At 34.1% G+C, this 17,908-nt stretch overlaps 1 protein-coding gene across 9 annotated transcripts in view; it reads right to left on the reverse strand.

Annotated features, from left to right (window-relative positions):
* Positions 1-17,908, reverse strand: part of ASPH (aspartate beta-hydroxylase) — a 114,860-nt gene that overhangs the window by 86,320 nt on the left and 10,632 nt on the right. For 4 of the 9 annotated variants that reach the window (XM_064387338.1, XM_064387322.1, XM_064387315.1 and 1 more), the window contains exons 2-4: positions 11,674-11,823; positions 10,885-10,929; positions 9,510-9,578 (exon numbers count right to left, since the gene is read on the reverse strand). In XM_064387338.1, coding sequence (XP_064243408.1) covers positions 9,510-9,578; positions 10,885-10,929; positions 11,674-11,823 — 264 coding nt within the window. Of the gene's footprint in view, positions 1-2,550; positions 3,626-9,509; positions 9,579-10,884; positions 10,930-11,673; positions 11,824-14,803; positions 15,103-17,908 lie in introns of those variants that run through there. The other 5 variants (XM_064387346.1, XM_064387331.1, XM_064387352.1 and 2 more) reach the window with 4 other exon arrangements.

Raw genomic sequence — 17,908 nt, forward strand, 5'->3', positions numbered from 1 at the left:
GATTTCTTCTATAGCCAGTCAATAGAGGCTAACTATTAATGAATTTTTTTAAGGGGGCGGGGGGAAATACTGACAAAAAATTTTCCAATAAAAATTTTAACAGATATGTAAACAATCTCTGTACTCTTTATTCTCCTCAATTCAAAGTTATTCTATACATTATGAGCATTATGGTTTCTCTCTGCCATATAACACTCTTTTACCTTCAAATTAAATACTGCTGAAGGTGGTCACAGAAATCAGGGGTTCAAAGCTTCCAAAAGTTTTCAGCCATTTCAGATGTATGGGTATTAAGGGTTTATACCCTTAAAAATCTATTTTGATTAGTATCATAAGAAAGCAAGCAAAAGCTTTGCTACGAAGGTTAATGCAGTATTTTGTTTGAAGACTGGCAATTAAAACATCAAACATTTACCAACAAATGACAAAGTAAAACAGTCCACAGATTTCTAAAAAAGCTGGACAAACTGGAAGACTACAATTTTAGTCACAGTTCTTTATTTCTGGCATTCTGAAAACTTAATATAAATTAACTCTAAGGAAGAGGAGGGTATCTAATGAAACCTGCATGTCCAATTTAATATAGAATCAGTAAAGTTTCATTCCTTGCTAAGTATAAAACCCAGCAAGTTCCTATCTTAAACAATATATTTTCCACACAAAACCATTGTTTGCTACTAATTTTCTCCTGTTTTAAATTCTCAAACCAGAAACTGCAGGAGAAAGCAGCAGCCTTGCTCTCCAAAATAACTATTCTAACATAATAGAAGGCAAAACATCACAGCTTTCAACCCACACTTTTAAAATACTTTAAAAAAATTAGTGACTGTATTTTTATAGTCACAAACAATCAAATTAAAAATCTAGTTTTCAAGTTCCTCAACTAATTTCAAACTATTTGGGCAGACTCACAAGCAAATTGAGATACTGTTCAGTTTTCTTTGCTTATTTGCACATCATACTCAGATTAACGTTTTTTGCATTTGAATGCCTTTTTTAAAACAAATGAACAAACAAACAAAAAAGCCTGTCATGCAAATATAATTAAATATTCAACTAAATCCTTATTAGCCAAGCAGTAAGAGAAAACCAAACTCCTCTATCCCAAACTTCCACAGAGAACCATGGGTGAGGGTTCAATTGTTAACTCAACTGGAACAACCCCAGGCAAGACTGAACACTTCTGAGAAGACCTTTCCAGAAAGGAAGTACCCTACAAAGATATTTGCCTATACTAGATCTTTGCAACCACCTCTCACCCCTTCTCCCCTGACAAATTCTTCATTCCCACTATAATTGTTTCTGAGCAGATGCCTATACACTTAATAAAACCAACAAGGAAGTTGCATGATATTGAATCAGAACTGTTGCCCACCTTTCATATCTGCAGCCCACATTAAACTAATTCACTGTTTATTGATCACCTATCTCAGTGCCTGCAGCTTTCTTGTGGTTCAAGCAATCCACCTCAATTTCACCTGAAAAATTTCCAGTTTATCAACTAATTTTTTAAAAATTTTCTACAAAATTCATAATACAGAATTCTCATAGCAAATGTTTCCCCCTTCTCTTTTTGGCTATCTAGTTCCATTGCTGAAGCATCTACAATAGAATTCAATGTTCCATGACAATTTTTTAACTCACATTGAGAGGTATTATTATCCCAAAACAGTGATGAAACTCTTATTTCTATTTCAAATATTCTTTTAATTAAGAAGAAATTCTTCTTCTAAATTAAGATTTAAAAAATTCTCACACAAAACAAAACAACCCAAGCTTACATCTCAGACACTCTAAGTTTCTTGCACTTGCTAACAATTGCTTGAGTAATATTCCAGATCTACTAGCATTTATTTTTATAATGTTAAAGGGTTTATTTGTTTATTTTCTTTGCCTTACACTTCATATATCTTGTTTTAAAAACCATTAAATTTATATGTTGTTAGCTTTCTTATATCCTAATCTCCAAATATTTGGAAGAAAATGCAACCAATGCTCTCATGGCTCTATTTAATTCATAAACCCATCACAATACTTCACTTGCTTAACACTGGCACATATTTATTACTTTTAAAAGATTATATAGTACTCTGAATTGGATGATCTAGAGGAAGTTTTTTCAAACAGGCATGTTAAATTGCTTTAAAAATGGCATGCCAAAGGATGTGAAATTTTATTTATTTTAAAAAGAAGTTAAAATTTCAGCCTGCAACTACTAGTGTTTAAACTTGGGTATCAACTTCACATAGGAAACCAATACAACCTTCAGCAAAGCAGGTATTACAAAATACAATTTTAATAGCAGTTTTAGTACATTATTTGTATTTTAAAAGGACAGCTCAGTTGCAGCTTTTGATACCTGATATAAACTGCAGGACACAATTATAAACTGCCCTTTCTATACCAGTAACTTCATGATAGCAGACAGAATTCACATACACGGAAAGTACTTCTGGAACAACTGCCATAAAAGAGTTCCACAAGAAAAATATTTAAATCTGCAAAACTACATTAAATACTTCAATTTCTCAAGGAATATAAGACATTAAATTCTAATTTTCAATTAGTCTTTAATATATTCAGTATTACAGTAGAAATACATAATCATAGCTTCCCACTTCCACAGAAGGCCCACCTTAAAAACTAAAAGAAATCTGGAACAGCCCTTGTGATGTGATTGTCATATTAAAGAAATGACTGAAGATTTAGTTTGAAAACAGACAAATCAGCAGGAATAGACCATATGACATGTAGCTTCTGAATACATGATATTAGCTAACTTAGAAATAAACGTTTCTGTAGAATTTTCAAGCACTTATAAATAAGTGCTTTTCTTCGAACAAGTAAAAAGAACCTATCTGCAAAACCAGTGAATCACAAAATACGTTATTTATTAAAATTATATTTCACAAGAGAATTATCATTGTCATGACTATATTAAGGATTAACATAAAAATATGTATTTACAAAATGCAGTCATGCTAGAATACTTTAATAATCAAGGCTGTTACAAAATGCTTCAGTTAATGTTTGCTAGAAAGACAAATGTTATAGTGTTAACAGTAAAGATTATTACACTTAAGCTTTGTAAGTTTTGTGCACAAAATGCACAAATTGAAGCACATACAGAAACCAACTACACATCCACAGATACACATTTTATTCTACATATTTACACACCTGCATAATACTTGCCATCCTATCACAAAAATGGAAAAATTATTGAAAGGCTTTCAACTACTGAAACAGCATTGCATGGCTAACTTGAGTTCAATCTTTAGAGTGTCCATTTGAGAGGTTCCCCTCAATGCCATAAATTCTTGCTATATTAAGGTTGATGATTTCATGGACATTTTCAAAAGCCAATCAAATTAGTCTTTCAGTCACTGGTTCTGTAAATCCAAAATAACACAAGTCTTTTTTCCCTGAACCCCTTCATTCTGTGACGTACCATCAACATCATCTGCAGCTTCGCTCTCTTCTTCTTCTAGTATTTCAAAAGGAGTCAATACATCATAGAGAAATGAGAGAAAGCCATAAAACCAATCAGAGCTTTCCTCTGCTAAAATATTAAGGACTTCCTCAAGGGAATCAATATTTTCATTACTGCCATCTTTGGTCAGGCCTATACAAGAATAGAGGAAAGAGAGAGAGAGGGAAGGGGAAAAAAGAGACAGTAGTTAGGTGGAAAGAGGAAACTGTTAAAGGAGGATCTGTGAAAGACATCTCTTGTCATAGACCGAAGTCTTTACAGGAATGCTAACTAGGAAATAGAAGGATGTTAAGAAAGTTTAATCTTTCCAATAGAGACTATAATTTGGGCAATAAGCATGCAAAATATTTTGCCAGAATCTTACTAAAAAAAAAATTAAAAAAAGAAGAAATGGCAATAGTTTTGCTTTCCTTTCTTCCTAGTCCTAAAACTAAACCCATTTTATATTTACGTTTTCTGTCACAGCATTCACCTTTAGACAATTTTTTATCAATTATCTATTACTGCTTTAAAATCACTTAATTTGTTTTTATTATTTTTTAAACTATTATGTTCAATTTTGAGAGCTTGCAACTAATGGCCGAGAATAACATTTAAAAGCAAAGAGTATATAAACAAACTCATCACAGACACACTGCTAAGGATAACATTCTTATCCATGCAGAATTTTGATTTTGCTTAGAAGTGAGGATTCTAATTGCTGGATTTGCAGTTTGTTTGCTTTGTATTTTTTTAACATGTTTCTCAACCATATTTTTCTATGATAGATTTCTATATGATGCACTTGATCCTCGGGAATTATTTCCACATCTGAGGATATACAGAACATCAGATAAAAATGAGTTGGTAGCCAATACAGGGTATATGTTTTGTTATATAGAAAATCTAAAGCATGATAAAGAGCTAAAGGAGAGAAGGCCGGAACAGTAAAGAGTGAGCTCATCACTGCTAAAGACCCTAATATTAGAAGTTATTATTTTATGTTACAAGACCTACTGATCTAAATGGCATTTCTAAAGTGCAAGTAAGCCACAGCTACTTGCTTTTTCCCTCTCCTATTTTTGGCGAGGTCTTGCCTAGTTTGTTTGGGTTTTTTAAATTAAAATCGCTGTTTTACAGTTGTTACTAAATAACATTTCAAATTTTCCATTCTAGGAAAAGCACAACAGAATGACCAGGCAACAAAAAACAATCACTGGTAGGCTTTAAAGCTGCAGAGGGAAGAATTTCCCTGACTTCTAACCAGAACAAACCTTCATTTGTTTTGAAAAGACAAGCAGAAAAGTGAGCTAAAGGTGAAGACAGATTGTTGAAACATAAAATTAAGTGAACGTGTTGCACATGCAGATTACAAAGCAATATTAGATGCAGGTTAATGACACATTCAAGATAGAGAAGTTCATGGCAGAGACATTTAACACATTTCAACATGTTTTTCTTACAGCACATAGTGAAATTATCAATGATAATTCTGAAGAAACTTCCAAGTCCATGATATTCCACATCCTTGTACCTGGATGTCCAGAACCTCTACTTGAGTGACCAGCCATTCTCTTTAACTTTTCACTGGATAGCCCAAAGGTTTAAAAATGACAGATTGAATCCAGGAGGCAATCAAGGTATTATAAATATCCCTCTCCAACTTCTTCCATGGCTTAGTTCTATAAAAATTAAATTTTATGAACAACTTTATGCACAGTACTCAATTATTCTAATTTGTTTTCAAAATTTGGATAATACAAGATATAAAGACATAAACGGAAGTAAGGATATTTATTGAAGAACAAAATCTCAATATAAGAATGGAAACTTGAATCTAAAAATCCTAAAATACAATCTAAGTTATGAATGCAGAATTAATACTTGTGTCATTCTAGCCTGTCAGAATCTCATATAAAAACAAAATGGGGGAAAAAACCAAAAAAATCCAACAAAAGAAAAAAAACAAAACAACACACTACTCCCAAAAGACCTCCAGAAGTCATTTTGGTAGACACATATAGAATCATACAGATGCCCCTGTTATTGCACAAAGTCAAAAATAAGACTTTTGGGCAATTACATTTATAAAACTGAGTACAGAAGCATATTTTCTTTGAATATATTAGGACTCCAAAAGGAACCACAGAAATTGGAAGAATATGTCTTACAGTCTTTGTCAAAAAAAAAACAAACAAAAACCCTAAACCTTTTGTTTACAATTCTTTGCAAAAAATATCCAAGATGAAGATAAAGCCTTTGAATTTAACAAAATAAACCCAATAACAAAACCCAAAAAACCCTCAGGCAACACTTCACCCTGAGTTAAAGAAAAAACCCAGGATTTTGTACGTTTAGCTTGCTTTCCAAGAAAGAGTACAGAAAAAAATGCCAACTGATTAATACTCTGTTTTTCATCTTCATTCACCCCCATAATCAAGAAGAATTGCTTTTCAAAGTAATAACTGATACGCTCACAAAAGCATCGTAACAAGTATCTGAAAACAGCGACCAAAACAGAGCACCCATACCCTACAAAAGCAGGGACTCAAAAGATATAACTATTTTATTTCAACAGAAGTCTTAACATGACAATTTAAATCCAAGTGAAGAAAGGAGTCAAAATATTTGTCTGTTCAATAGTTACCACAAGCAGTAGGGCAGAAGACTTCCCTACATGCATTTAACAAGACAAAGCCTTTCTTCTCCTGTAAACACCTCTTCTTAGGAAAACGAGCACAAGCCAACCTTTAATATTTGAAAGTGCTACAGCAGAACACGAGAAAAATAGGAAAGAGCATGAAACTTATCCTAAACAGCTGAACAGTGCAAAAGCATTATTTTAACACCTATTACCTGACTACAGATTTTTTTGAACATGCAATCTCAGTGTGACTGCCTGCAAATATATTTTTCTAATGTGGGTGAAACAATGGAAAATAACATTTCTTACTTGGATTCTACTGCTTATTACAATTTGACTGCTGCCACATGAGGATGGGGTTTTGCCATTTTCTGCATAACTGGACTACTCTGAACTAAACGCACAAGAACAATAAAAGGTTTGTTTTCTGTAGCTGTAGTTTCAAAACTGTACTAACTACTCAATTTCTCAGGATATTGTTGCTTGTTAAAAGGGACAGAAGTACAAGAAACAGCTTGGCTCCAAAGTGACTATTATAACAGACATTGGTACCCCTACACATGCTATTTTTTTGGTAATACCACTAAAGACACTGCTGCACTGTACTGATTTAAAGCAAGGTCAGATGTGTAGCACTCCCCCTAAGAATAACACCCTTCCGAGAGCAATCAGAGTGAAGTGGACAAAAACTGGGAAGCAAAGTACTGCAAAAAGCAGCCCCCAAAGGAGCAGAGTACAAAGCCTCTCTTCCCATTACCAGAAGGAATGCTGTAAACAGAATGTCAGAAATATCTGTGAAAAAGACAAACTCTGAAAAATAATGGCAGGTTAGCTTCAAAAAGTTCACATTTCCACATTTCCACCACAGATAATTTTTTAATAAATGCTACAATACTCCATAATTACTTGGGGTTGGTTGACTGTAAGGGTGTAGGCAGTTTGGTTTTTGAACTTCTCTTACATGAGGAGTAGGGGAAGAGGGGAAGAACAAACTTCTTGCACATCCTTTTGAAAATTACTCAAATCCCTCAAGAGAGCCTAATCATGAAACCCACTTTGATTCCAACAAATAAAAAAGACAGATCCTATCATACCTTAGACAAACAAGAAATAAAATAATAAATATTATTTATTCTATTTAGGTATGGCCAAGTAGTATAGAAAACTATTAAACATTATTTAAAATACAAATTAAACCCATGCTGGTAGAAGTATCTCTCAAAATGTTAATTAAATTAATTTAAACTTAAAATATATTTACCATTAATATGAAATTCAATCTTGAAATCTGTAGTGAAAACTAAAACTTATGGAAGTGGACAACATTAAACCACTGTACATATCACAACTTCAATACACAGTACTAGTGCTGTAATAGCTAAAGAACGGAGGAGAAAAAAACATATGAATTCCTATCATTAAACACCAAACTGCAGTAACTCCTTCTGTACTGTAGAAACCACTTACTGTTATGGCAGCCTGACCCAGAAAAAAATCCCAGAAAGTAATAAGCCTTCCTAACAAAATCCTCACAAATAAAAGGAGCTTTGCACTCAATATTCATAAAGTAGGCTTACTATTCAGTTTCCTTTACTACAATGACTTAATTCTGGAAGACAAATTCCTCAAGTGGGAATCCAGTTTTCCAGTTTCTGCATCAATGAAATAATTTCAGTCTGCATTGTGGTGCTCATTTTTTATTTTATATTAAATTTTAAATGTAAACAAGCACAGTAACTTACAGGGAAGTTCAGTTAATAATATAACATGCTTGTTATTGGAAAAAATATCTTTTTATATTCATAATTTTTTGTGTCACAAAACTTGAAAATGTATAATTTATTTCATACTGCAAAATTATTCTCAAATTTAAATGAAAATAAATCCAATTTCTAAGCAACTTTTCAAAAATAATAAAAATAAATTTTGATCTGTGACCTTTTAAGGTCACATTTGAAGTACAAGGTTTGAATGCATGATAAGACAAGCTTAGAATAGAAACACTTTCATGTACTGGCAGAACTCCCAGCTATATCAGGCTGCATAAAACAGAGATGGAACAAAGCAGCAGAATGTTTCTGCCTGTATAAGACTGTCAAGAAAAGGATATCCAGTTTCTATACACTACATAACAGACAGAGGAAGATTAGGATTATAATTATATCAAGTACTATATTAGTCACCAATTACAATTAACACCCATTCTGTAGTTCTGTAGCCATTCAGAATGCTGAGATTCTTTGGAGGGACTCCCATACTCACACCACTGCAAATTGATTCAGTTGATTACATGAGTTTTCTATAAACCATGAAGGGATTAAACAAATGAATATACATCCTCCCCAAGACTTGCTTGTTTCTCCAGATAAAATTAGGTAAAATAAAATTATGACAAGCTGATTTTTATGGAGTATGAATTTGAAACAGCAAACCATAACATCCTAATGTACTACCAATAACTTTGACTAGTTTGATACTTTCCATTTTGTCCTCTGCTCAAGTGTTAGTTACTGTGCTGGGGGGTTCATCTTTGTTCATTTGTTTAATTCTACAGGTTTGTATGCTCAGTAGAAGTTTAAATTTGAACAAACCAAGTAAAGAAAATCTAAAGAAAAGTAAACTTAAGTAAAATTTCTACAATCAGGTATGCAAGAAGTATCTATCCAAGGCTTGACTGAAGCTAAAGAAAGGCAGTGCTTTGAAAGATATAAGTAAACAATATCATAAAGCATGTCTAGAGATTGAAATATTGAAATTTCCCTTTGAAGATACACAGTGAGCAGAAAGACATCTCACAAATTACAAGGAACAGAAGCCTAAACCCAGTGTTTTGATGCTAGAGAAGAAAAATTCATGCCAAACTGTTTCTGAAGGGCAAAAAAAAAAAAAAGAACAGACTTGTGGAGAATTCAGAATAGAGGAAAGACAATACAAAAAATACACTACACAAATAGTCATCTGAGAAATACAAAGGCACGTTTAAAATAATTTTTAAATGGACCTGGCTTAACATAAACAATGTTTTCATTCTAGACAGACCTAGAAGCATCTTAGGTTCTGCATCTGATAAATTTATTGATTATCACAACCATCTTTCAACATTCAGTACAGTAGCATCAACCACCTAACTTCAAAATCATCCTGTAAGATTAAATGCTTTCCACTAGCATTTCCATATTAGAAGGAAAATAACAAAAATTGCTGTCAGGTACACACCCAATCCTACAACTCACATTAAAGAAAAAACCCATCACAATGAAATCAATTTAAGTTTTTAAACTAGGAAAAAACAAACAAATGAACCAGAAATATTGTTTTGACTTAAAATAAAAAAGCAAAACATGAACATGCCAACTAAATCATATAGATTGTTCCACCTGTATTTGTACTTACCTAGTAATACTTTAGCATCTTCCACATCAAAATCTCCATCTCCATCAGCATCATATATCCCAAGCTTGCCTAGAAGTGCAAAGAGAGGAAGAAAAGACAATTAGGGATTTGGCCTTTTGTGTCCAGCACAATTTTCAATGTGTGATTGTTGACCGTCAATGTTAGGTTGTTATCATATGTTTTTTAATAATCTAGCTGCAATATTCTTAACCACATTTTAAATTTTCTGGGAAATAATACAAATATTTCAAGTTTCTTTCTGTATTTCCTGCACTTGACACCAAATACAAGTTTGTCTTTTTCCTGCGTTGATTTTGCAGCCGGCAGATTTAAAGCAAGTCTGTAACATGACATGGACATGTTTTGCTGAGAATACAATTTAAGTTCACAAGAAACATTCAACATGTTTGAGGGGAAAAAATAAAAAACTCATAAAATAATGGCCATTTGTTTTCTGATTACATGTTTCCTGCAATTCTAAATTCTCAGAAAAGAAATAGCTATATAGGTATATAGTTTTTAGTGCCATGTTAACAGAAAGTAAGCAGCCTACTTCCCAGACAAAGGAAAACCATTCACAAATTCTACCACCAATGTATAACCTTCCATGCAGACAAAAAAAGTTGTCCATCCTTTCATGTAAGACTAACAAATCAGTTTTCTCAATTTTTGTTTTTGAAACTGAAGCTCTATCAGCCCAAAGTATATGCAAAAGGAGAACTCAGTTTCTATTAAAAGAGAATTTTCAGCATATATTAAGTTCTGTTTTGTCGGGGCATCCCCCTACACTCCTTCAAGCATAGAAGCATGGTATCCAGGATTTAAAGTATCCTGGGACCACCAAACTAGTAGAGAGTTATCTAATTATAGGCTTGATAAAATTCATACACAACTTTTAACATGATCAAACTCTGCAGAGCTTGTAGAACTTTGTGTTCTTATAGTCTGACAGTTTACTACACTTGTCATTCTCTAAACAGAGGTAGAACTTTCTTGCTATCAAAATAAATTAAATACAGTTCTTAATATGAAAAAACTTAGAAAGAACTTCTAACTTAGAAAATTAGGAAACAATTTTGTGGAAGAAAAAATTCAGACTTGGGTCTAGAATAGAAAAATATGGAAGCAACACATTAGAAAGAAGCCATATCTGTTTATGGATAAACACAGCAGACTGGTGAAAAAATGTAACTCTCTAGAAATAAGAATTATATCATCTTCAAAACCATGAAGAATGAGACAGATGAGAAATGGCTGAGCTTCATGTCATTGCACAAGAAAAGTAATTCTTAAAAAAAATTTAAAACCATAATAAAGTAAACCAAAACTTTCAGCCAAGGGACTGTAAAGCAAGTTTATTTCTCTAATATCCTACCTTGTAGGACCTCTGACAAGTTATAACGGAAATCCTTTGCTTTGGCTGCATGCATGGTAAAAATACAAAACACATTATTTACATCACTAGACCCAGTTAAATTTCAAATCAGAAGATTTTTTTTTCTGAAAAAAACCAGTCCAGATTAAAAAAAAAAAAAAAAAGGCATGTACCAACAGATTTGTAAATTTTGTAAAGCCACCAGTGCAAAAGTGCATGCTGAATCCTACAACATCAGGGAAAACAGCTGTACCTACAGACATACACCTTGAAATTTGAGATTTTAATTTGTAACCTTAAATATTATATTAACAGTAATGTCTTAAAATTGTCATATTGAGATAGAATTATCACCACCATAAGCTTAAAACTGAGGTCATTCAACATCTCACTTGTGAGAGGATGACAGATCAGTTGTCCTGACCCTACAGGCATCACAGTCCATCAGAGCAGAGCTAACATTAGCTGCCTTCTTTCGACCACTGCTGCGAGTTTCTGAGAGCTTAAATTCAAACTGCATATTTAGCTGACCTCTCAAATTAACTACAGTATACATGCTACAAAGACATCCCTACAGGAGGTTAATACCCTTTTATGAGAACCCCATTTTAACATCATAATAGTGCTCAGCATTAAAACATATATTTTGAACCACACTGCCTATTCTTTTAAAGTAGATAATTTACAAACACTACAATAGACATATCGTCTATCTAAAACCATAAAATGACATTCATTTAATGCATATCATAACATTATTAAAAAAATCTTAACATTTAGAATTCTTACCGAGAACTTCTTCATAATCTACAAGTTCAAACCAGACAACTGCTACTGATGTCCAAACTCCCAGCAAAGCAATTACCATAAACCAGGTGAAAAATGAGCTTCCAGAGAGGCCTTCTTTCTTTCCATTCTTGCTTCCTCCATGCTTAGTCTCTGTTAAAATAAAACAAGAATCAAAAATGGATGTAAGAGTTAGAAAATTATCATTGAGGATACAAATATAAAACTTGGTGCTCATGATTACACAGAATACAAGACATTTCAGCAACAATGGTGGGTTTTGTTGTTGTGAAGTTTTTTGGTTGTGTTTTTTTTTTTAACTTTACCACCTTTACTTGCTTTCCATTTCACTGTGAATTACTGTGAGAAGCTTGATGATTATGTAAGCAAAAGCCTCATAACCAACCAAACACCAAAAGCCACCATATAATTTGTCTTATAAGTTAGCTGAAAATTCTGCCTTGCTCCCCCTTTGATCTCTGTTTACACAGAGCTTCACATTTTTGAGATGCTTTGCATTTGTTCCCAGACTACCAGCAGAGGCCAGTATGGCCAGCAGAAAAGCTTTGCAAGAGAAGCATTTCTCCTAAATTGAGCTTCAAAATTAGTCAAAATAGCTCACAGAACCGACATGACAATTCAAATAGACTAAGAAAACTCTAAAACTTGAACTATGTTAAGGGTAAGACTTCAAATGCAGAACACTTTGCCCACTAAAACCATCTTCCCTAATGCTTAGAATTAAGCAGAGATTCACTCCATGCTAAACAACTCCAGAATTTCAGTCCTATGGAACACAGTAGTAAAAGGATGACATAGAGACACAACACAGATCATGGTTTCACTTGTAACTGCTCATTTGGAAAGTAAATGCATATAAAAAATTACACATAGTTGTAAAGAAATGACTGTGAAAGCCCAGCATAGGTGTAGCACGTTTCAAATGGGCATCGTCACTAGAGAAGACATTGCTTAGTCTTTTGTTTTAGCGAAAGAGGGATATGCATATACATATATATATTTTAAAGTAAATAAATATGTACCCAAAAGGATGCCTGCCTGTGGCCTTTCTCCAAAGCTCAAGGTCTGCTCTTCTGCCCCCTGACATTACTGCTGCAAGGGTGGCACGTGGCTGCAGTTTCGAGTCTATTAGTCTATTCCACTTCATTACATTCTAAAAACCAAATTCTGTCTGCTCAGCCACATGCAGGCCCAGTTATTCAAGCAAAACTACTTCTTATATGATGCAAAGAACATTGCAAGAAACTTTGTCATGAATACTGTGATAAGCTAAGAAGTTAGCTTTATACTAACTGAAAGAAATGTTAGATGTATTTATCAATACTTATCATAGAAAAAGACAAAAAATATTCTTAGAAGCTAAATATCAACACAATTATTTTTTTAAATAAATTGGTCTATCTGAAAGATAAATAATGAGATGGGTGACTGACTTGTTTTTGTAACAGGAGCTATATATAAGTACTCTCTGACCCTGCTTGCCAGCAGGTTTATAGCAGTAATAAAATACTCTTTTATTACATTCATTGTGCTTTATACAAAGTTCAGACCAATATAAAAACCACTGACTCATGTCAGCTCTTATTGAGCTCAGCATTTTACTGAAAAAACGAATGCTTTTATAACACTACTCCCTTCAAAGATCAAATACCAACGATTTAGTTTCTTTTCTACATTGAACACATATGCCCAATAATATTCAGAGAGAATCTGAGGTAACTTAGCCTCACATCAGGCATATATCATTTGCTACTGCACAGTCCTCTAATTACATATGTGCAGGGTCCGTATACACAGCTCATTGTAACATGTCTCCTGTGGGAAATGTATGGACAGCCCGAAAATTGAGGGACAGACAAGCAGAGTCTGCATTCAGAAATATGCTCAACAATATGAAAATTACTTACAGTACTCTTGACCTGGTAATGTTAATACTTAGAAATAAACAATTACAGTATGTAACAGCAGGGCTTCACCACACCTGTGTAGCAGGGCAGTCAATGAAGGATTTGCATATACTTAAAATGAAATCCTTAGGATAAAAATGGTTTAAATTATTCCAGATTGCAACTTGGTTCTAGAGCAAACAGGAAAGAGGATCTTACTGCATTTCACACTTATTTGCCTTACAGTTTTCTACCATTTACTGCTATTGGCCTTCCAATACTTCTTTACTTATCAGAAGAACAGGAAAATGAAAGAAAATACAACTTATTTAAGTAATCGAACAGAACTATTCGTATTTTTTCAGTATAAGAGATTGTTTCATGTAACAAATCCCTCAAAAATAGATTCTGCTATAAGAATGCAGTTCACAATAGTCACAAAGACATTTTTATGCTGGAGCTTTCTACCTTATAGCAAAATTATTTACAAAACTCTTAAAAAACAACTCAAGCATAGCAGCTTGATCACGCAACACTTTTATATAAATGAAGGTTATGTAACAAAAAATTTACCTATGATCTGCACAAATAATGCTACATGCAGGGTCAGAACAAAACACTGCAAGAGCTGAAGCTGGCTCAGGGCTCATTCCAAACAGTTAACTCTCAACTCAAGCCCTTTCCCTGCACATGCTGCCAGCCATGCCAGAAGTAGGTCACTTGCCATATCTGGTAAGCCTGTGCTTACACCACCAGATGTCTTTATGCAGACATCAGAAAGTCTTAAAGCACGGTCTACCGCTCAACAGCAAATCTATAAAATCCTATACCTCACCCACCCCCCAATAAGTCACATCTAGCTAAAAATGTATGAAAATATTTTTACTTTAGCTTACCTTCAAGACATCTTACAATTTTACATTCTCTAAAAATAACTTTGAAGTCAAATGTTTGCAGACAAAACAGTATGTCTTATATTAATTTATGCTCTATTAGGCAAAATATTATTTACAATTAACCACCGGCCATAAATTCATGGAATACTCTAGTCCAGAGAACACATAATCAAAGAGAACAGAGGCAGCCTGTAACACAGACTAGACAGCAAACTGGCAAGAAAACATACAACAGTAAGCCAGTTATTTTGCTGATTATAAAATCAGACATAACTGGTATTTGCAAGTACACATTATCCATTTGCTCACAAAAAAAGGTTAGGATTATACCTGTGTCGTCAGCCATAACATTAGTGTTCGATTTCCACCAACAGAGCGAGTGTGTCAGTATATCCAAAAATTAATGCTGAAGGCAGAATAAGAAATATCCTCACTGTTATCCGCCTGTTTGCAACAGGAGCAAACAGGTTTCCTAAAGCCAGCTCCGCTGGAACCTGAAACTGGACCCAAGAGAAACCTCTCCTCCAAAACTATTTTTAGAGTAGTTATCCTCAGGAGCCAAACGCTTTTCAGAACTCATATGGCAATCTAGTTCTGACGACAATGAAATTCACTTACTCCTCCTAACAGAGCATCCTGGGTAGCTGATCCTTTCCCCTCCCCTTAATCCTCCAACATCAAAACAACAGCGAATGAAACCAAGCACATTGTGCTGTAGTACTTCTGCTGCAATTTGTGCCACAGTGCCTGATCTCTAAGGACATTAAATCCATTCGCATAAGCTGAAACACAAGTCTGGACACAAAGCTTGCCTGCTTGCATTTGTTACGTTGGCTCTCATCCAAGAAACTTTCTCCATGTTGGCACTCCCCTACCAGGCTCTGAGTATCCTGCAGAGACTGCTCATTTGAAACTTGCTAACTACTTTAAGAAAAAAAAGAGACAACTACTTTTAATAATGTAGTTTTGAGTCTTCTAAAAGAATTACTTGAAACCAACCTCATGCATTCTTGTCAAGGAATGTTCATATCAGAAGTGTACACATTGTATTTACTTCTGGCAGACCCTTTCCAGAAGAGGTTAACACTAAACTATCTCACTCACCCTTCCCTTAAATTCTGACTAAATGCATACTGCCTGTACAATTTAAAACTAATATCAATTAAATCACCAATACACCCTCTTCTTAAGGACCAGAAAAAGAGAAAAACCCACTAATACACTTTTCAACTTTTTTCCATCTTCAATTTTAGCAAACTATTATTTTCCCATTGCTTATCAAACAAAAGCCAGCTCCTTTAAGGTGGAAGTCAGAAACAAACCACATTTCTCATTCACTACAACCATAAAAAAAGCTTTAGGATCCACCACTCTGTCCTGCTATCCCCATGCTTCTTTAAATAACACAGCTAGCAGTTACATGGAGCAAACAGAAGAATGTTACAGCTACTCTGAAAAACAACACATATCTCCTGTGGTTTTAACATCCAGCAAATGCAATTCCCAAGAGTTCAAGGGAGAAAAACTGAGAAACAGCACTAGAGCTTGAGATTTTTTCATATGGATGAAAAGGAACTACAGGCAGTTGATTCTATAACTAGTGTATCTTTTAGCTATCTTTAAAGCCACTTGAATACATTAAATGGATCAGATGCTTTAAGAAAGACCTCCTGACTACTATATTTCAGTAATGTAAGTGATGCACAAGCAATTAAGCGCAAAATGGGGAGAAATTTACACAGAGTGAAAGCAACCAAACATGGAGAAATCAAAAAAATGTTCAAAATAATTTTACATGCAATTATATGTATTCTATTGTATATAAACAACACAGTGTTTTGACAGGCACCAGAAAAGGCAATTTACAGCAAATTCACTCCAGCTGCACCTGCATTTGCAGACACCAGATCTTACCACAAGTGCACTCATAAAGCATTTAACTAACGCTGGGAACCTCCCTGCCCATTGATATATATATTTTGGGGGATTGGTCTAAACCAGACCTTACCTGGCTGAGTGCCCATAATGATTTCAGCACACCTTTTAGCACCTTTCACTCAGACCTAAGTTACCAAATTATATTCAGGGACAACAAGCACAAGGCTTTTAAGTAAAGTGAGTTGACAGAATCAAGAAATTAATTTCAAATGTACACTCCAAATCTGAACAAACACATATATGTTGACCTCTAGCCGAGTACCCAGAGTTTGCCCTTTAAAAATTAATTGATTGCAAGAAAGACAAACATCCTTCCTTCCTGAAAGGGGATGCTACAGCTAAAATGGGGAAACTCATCAAACTCATCAAAAGGAAAAAGGATCAAGAGAAAGATGGATCAAGGTCAGCTCAAAATAACACACAATATAATTTTTGTTAGTTTTATGAAAGACAAAGGTTATGTTGAATATGTATCTACTTACAATGCAATTTGACATTGGGACAGCAAAGTCAACAGCGTAGACTTCCTATAATGTCTCATCTCTACTGCGTTCAGATGCTGTGACTGCTGCTTCTTTTTATAGTAATTCAAATTGCTTCCCTAACACTCAAAGTTATTATTCTTCACCTGACTCGTGTAACCATTCCAAAATTTAAAGACTGTCTTCAAGTTAGTTGTGCTACAACTATGCAGCCCATGTATTTTAATTAATTTTACAGAAGTATAATTCACAATTCAGACTAGCAGCATTAGTTACACCCCTACATCACTACCAAAGTGCAAGCAAAGAAATTTAGAGAGGAAAATTAGTCAATTATGAACACAAAATGTCTGGCTTCAAATCAGCAAGCTAAGCTTTTCCACAAAGGTGATTAGGAAGTTATATGGAAGAAATTACGATTTATCACTTGAAGATAAGGGTGCACAAAAGCAAGGAGTCACTAGAAACTAGAAATACACACTAAAAGAGAAAGCAATAAAACACTAACCTCAAAGAAACAACTAATAATCACATTTTAGAAGTAAAAACTCTCAATCAGCTTGATTAAAGGGAGACTTTGGAACACATGCTTTTGAGAAGAAAATGCAGTGTGATAAAAAGCAGATATGGGAGAGAATTAAAAAGCTAAAATAAGGTACAAAAGAACCATCTTATCACCAACAGAGCAGAACTAGTAGCAGTGCAAAGACAGAAAACAACCTCTATTTTATAAACACTGCCTACTACTGCTTGAAATTTTTGGCAAATTTTCTTGTCCAATATGATTAATGACAAAGCAACTGCTGCAAGCCCCTTCCGCTAATAGATCTGCAGATCTAAACTGCAGATCTGCAGATTTTAAACTGATTTTATATAGAGGGGTTTATTGGATTAGGTCTGTAACAAGTATTTTGACTGAAGTGTCCCACAAAAATCAGAGCCTCTCTGTTGATTTTCCCCTGTTTTCCCCTTTATATTGAACTACAAGGGGTTTTTTTACTCTCTCACTACTGAG

Source organism: Passer domesticus, chromosome 1 (genome assembly GCF_036417665.1).
Source record: "Passer domesticus isolate bPasDom1 chromosome 1, bPasDom1.hap1, whole genome shotgun sequence".
NCBI lineage: Eukaryota > Metazoa > Chordata > Aves > Passeriformes > Passeridae > Passer > Passer domesticus.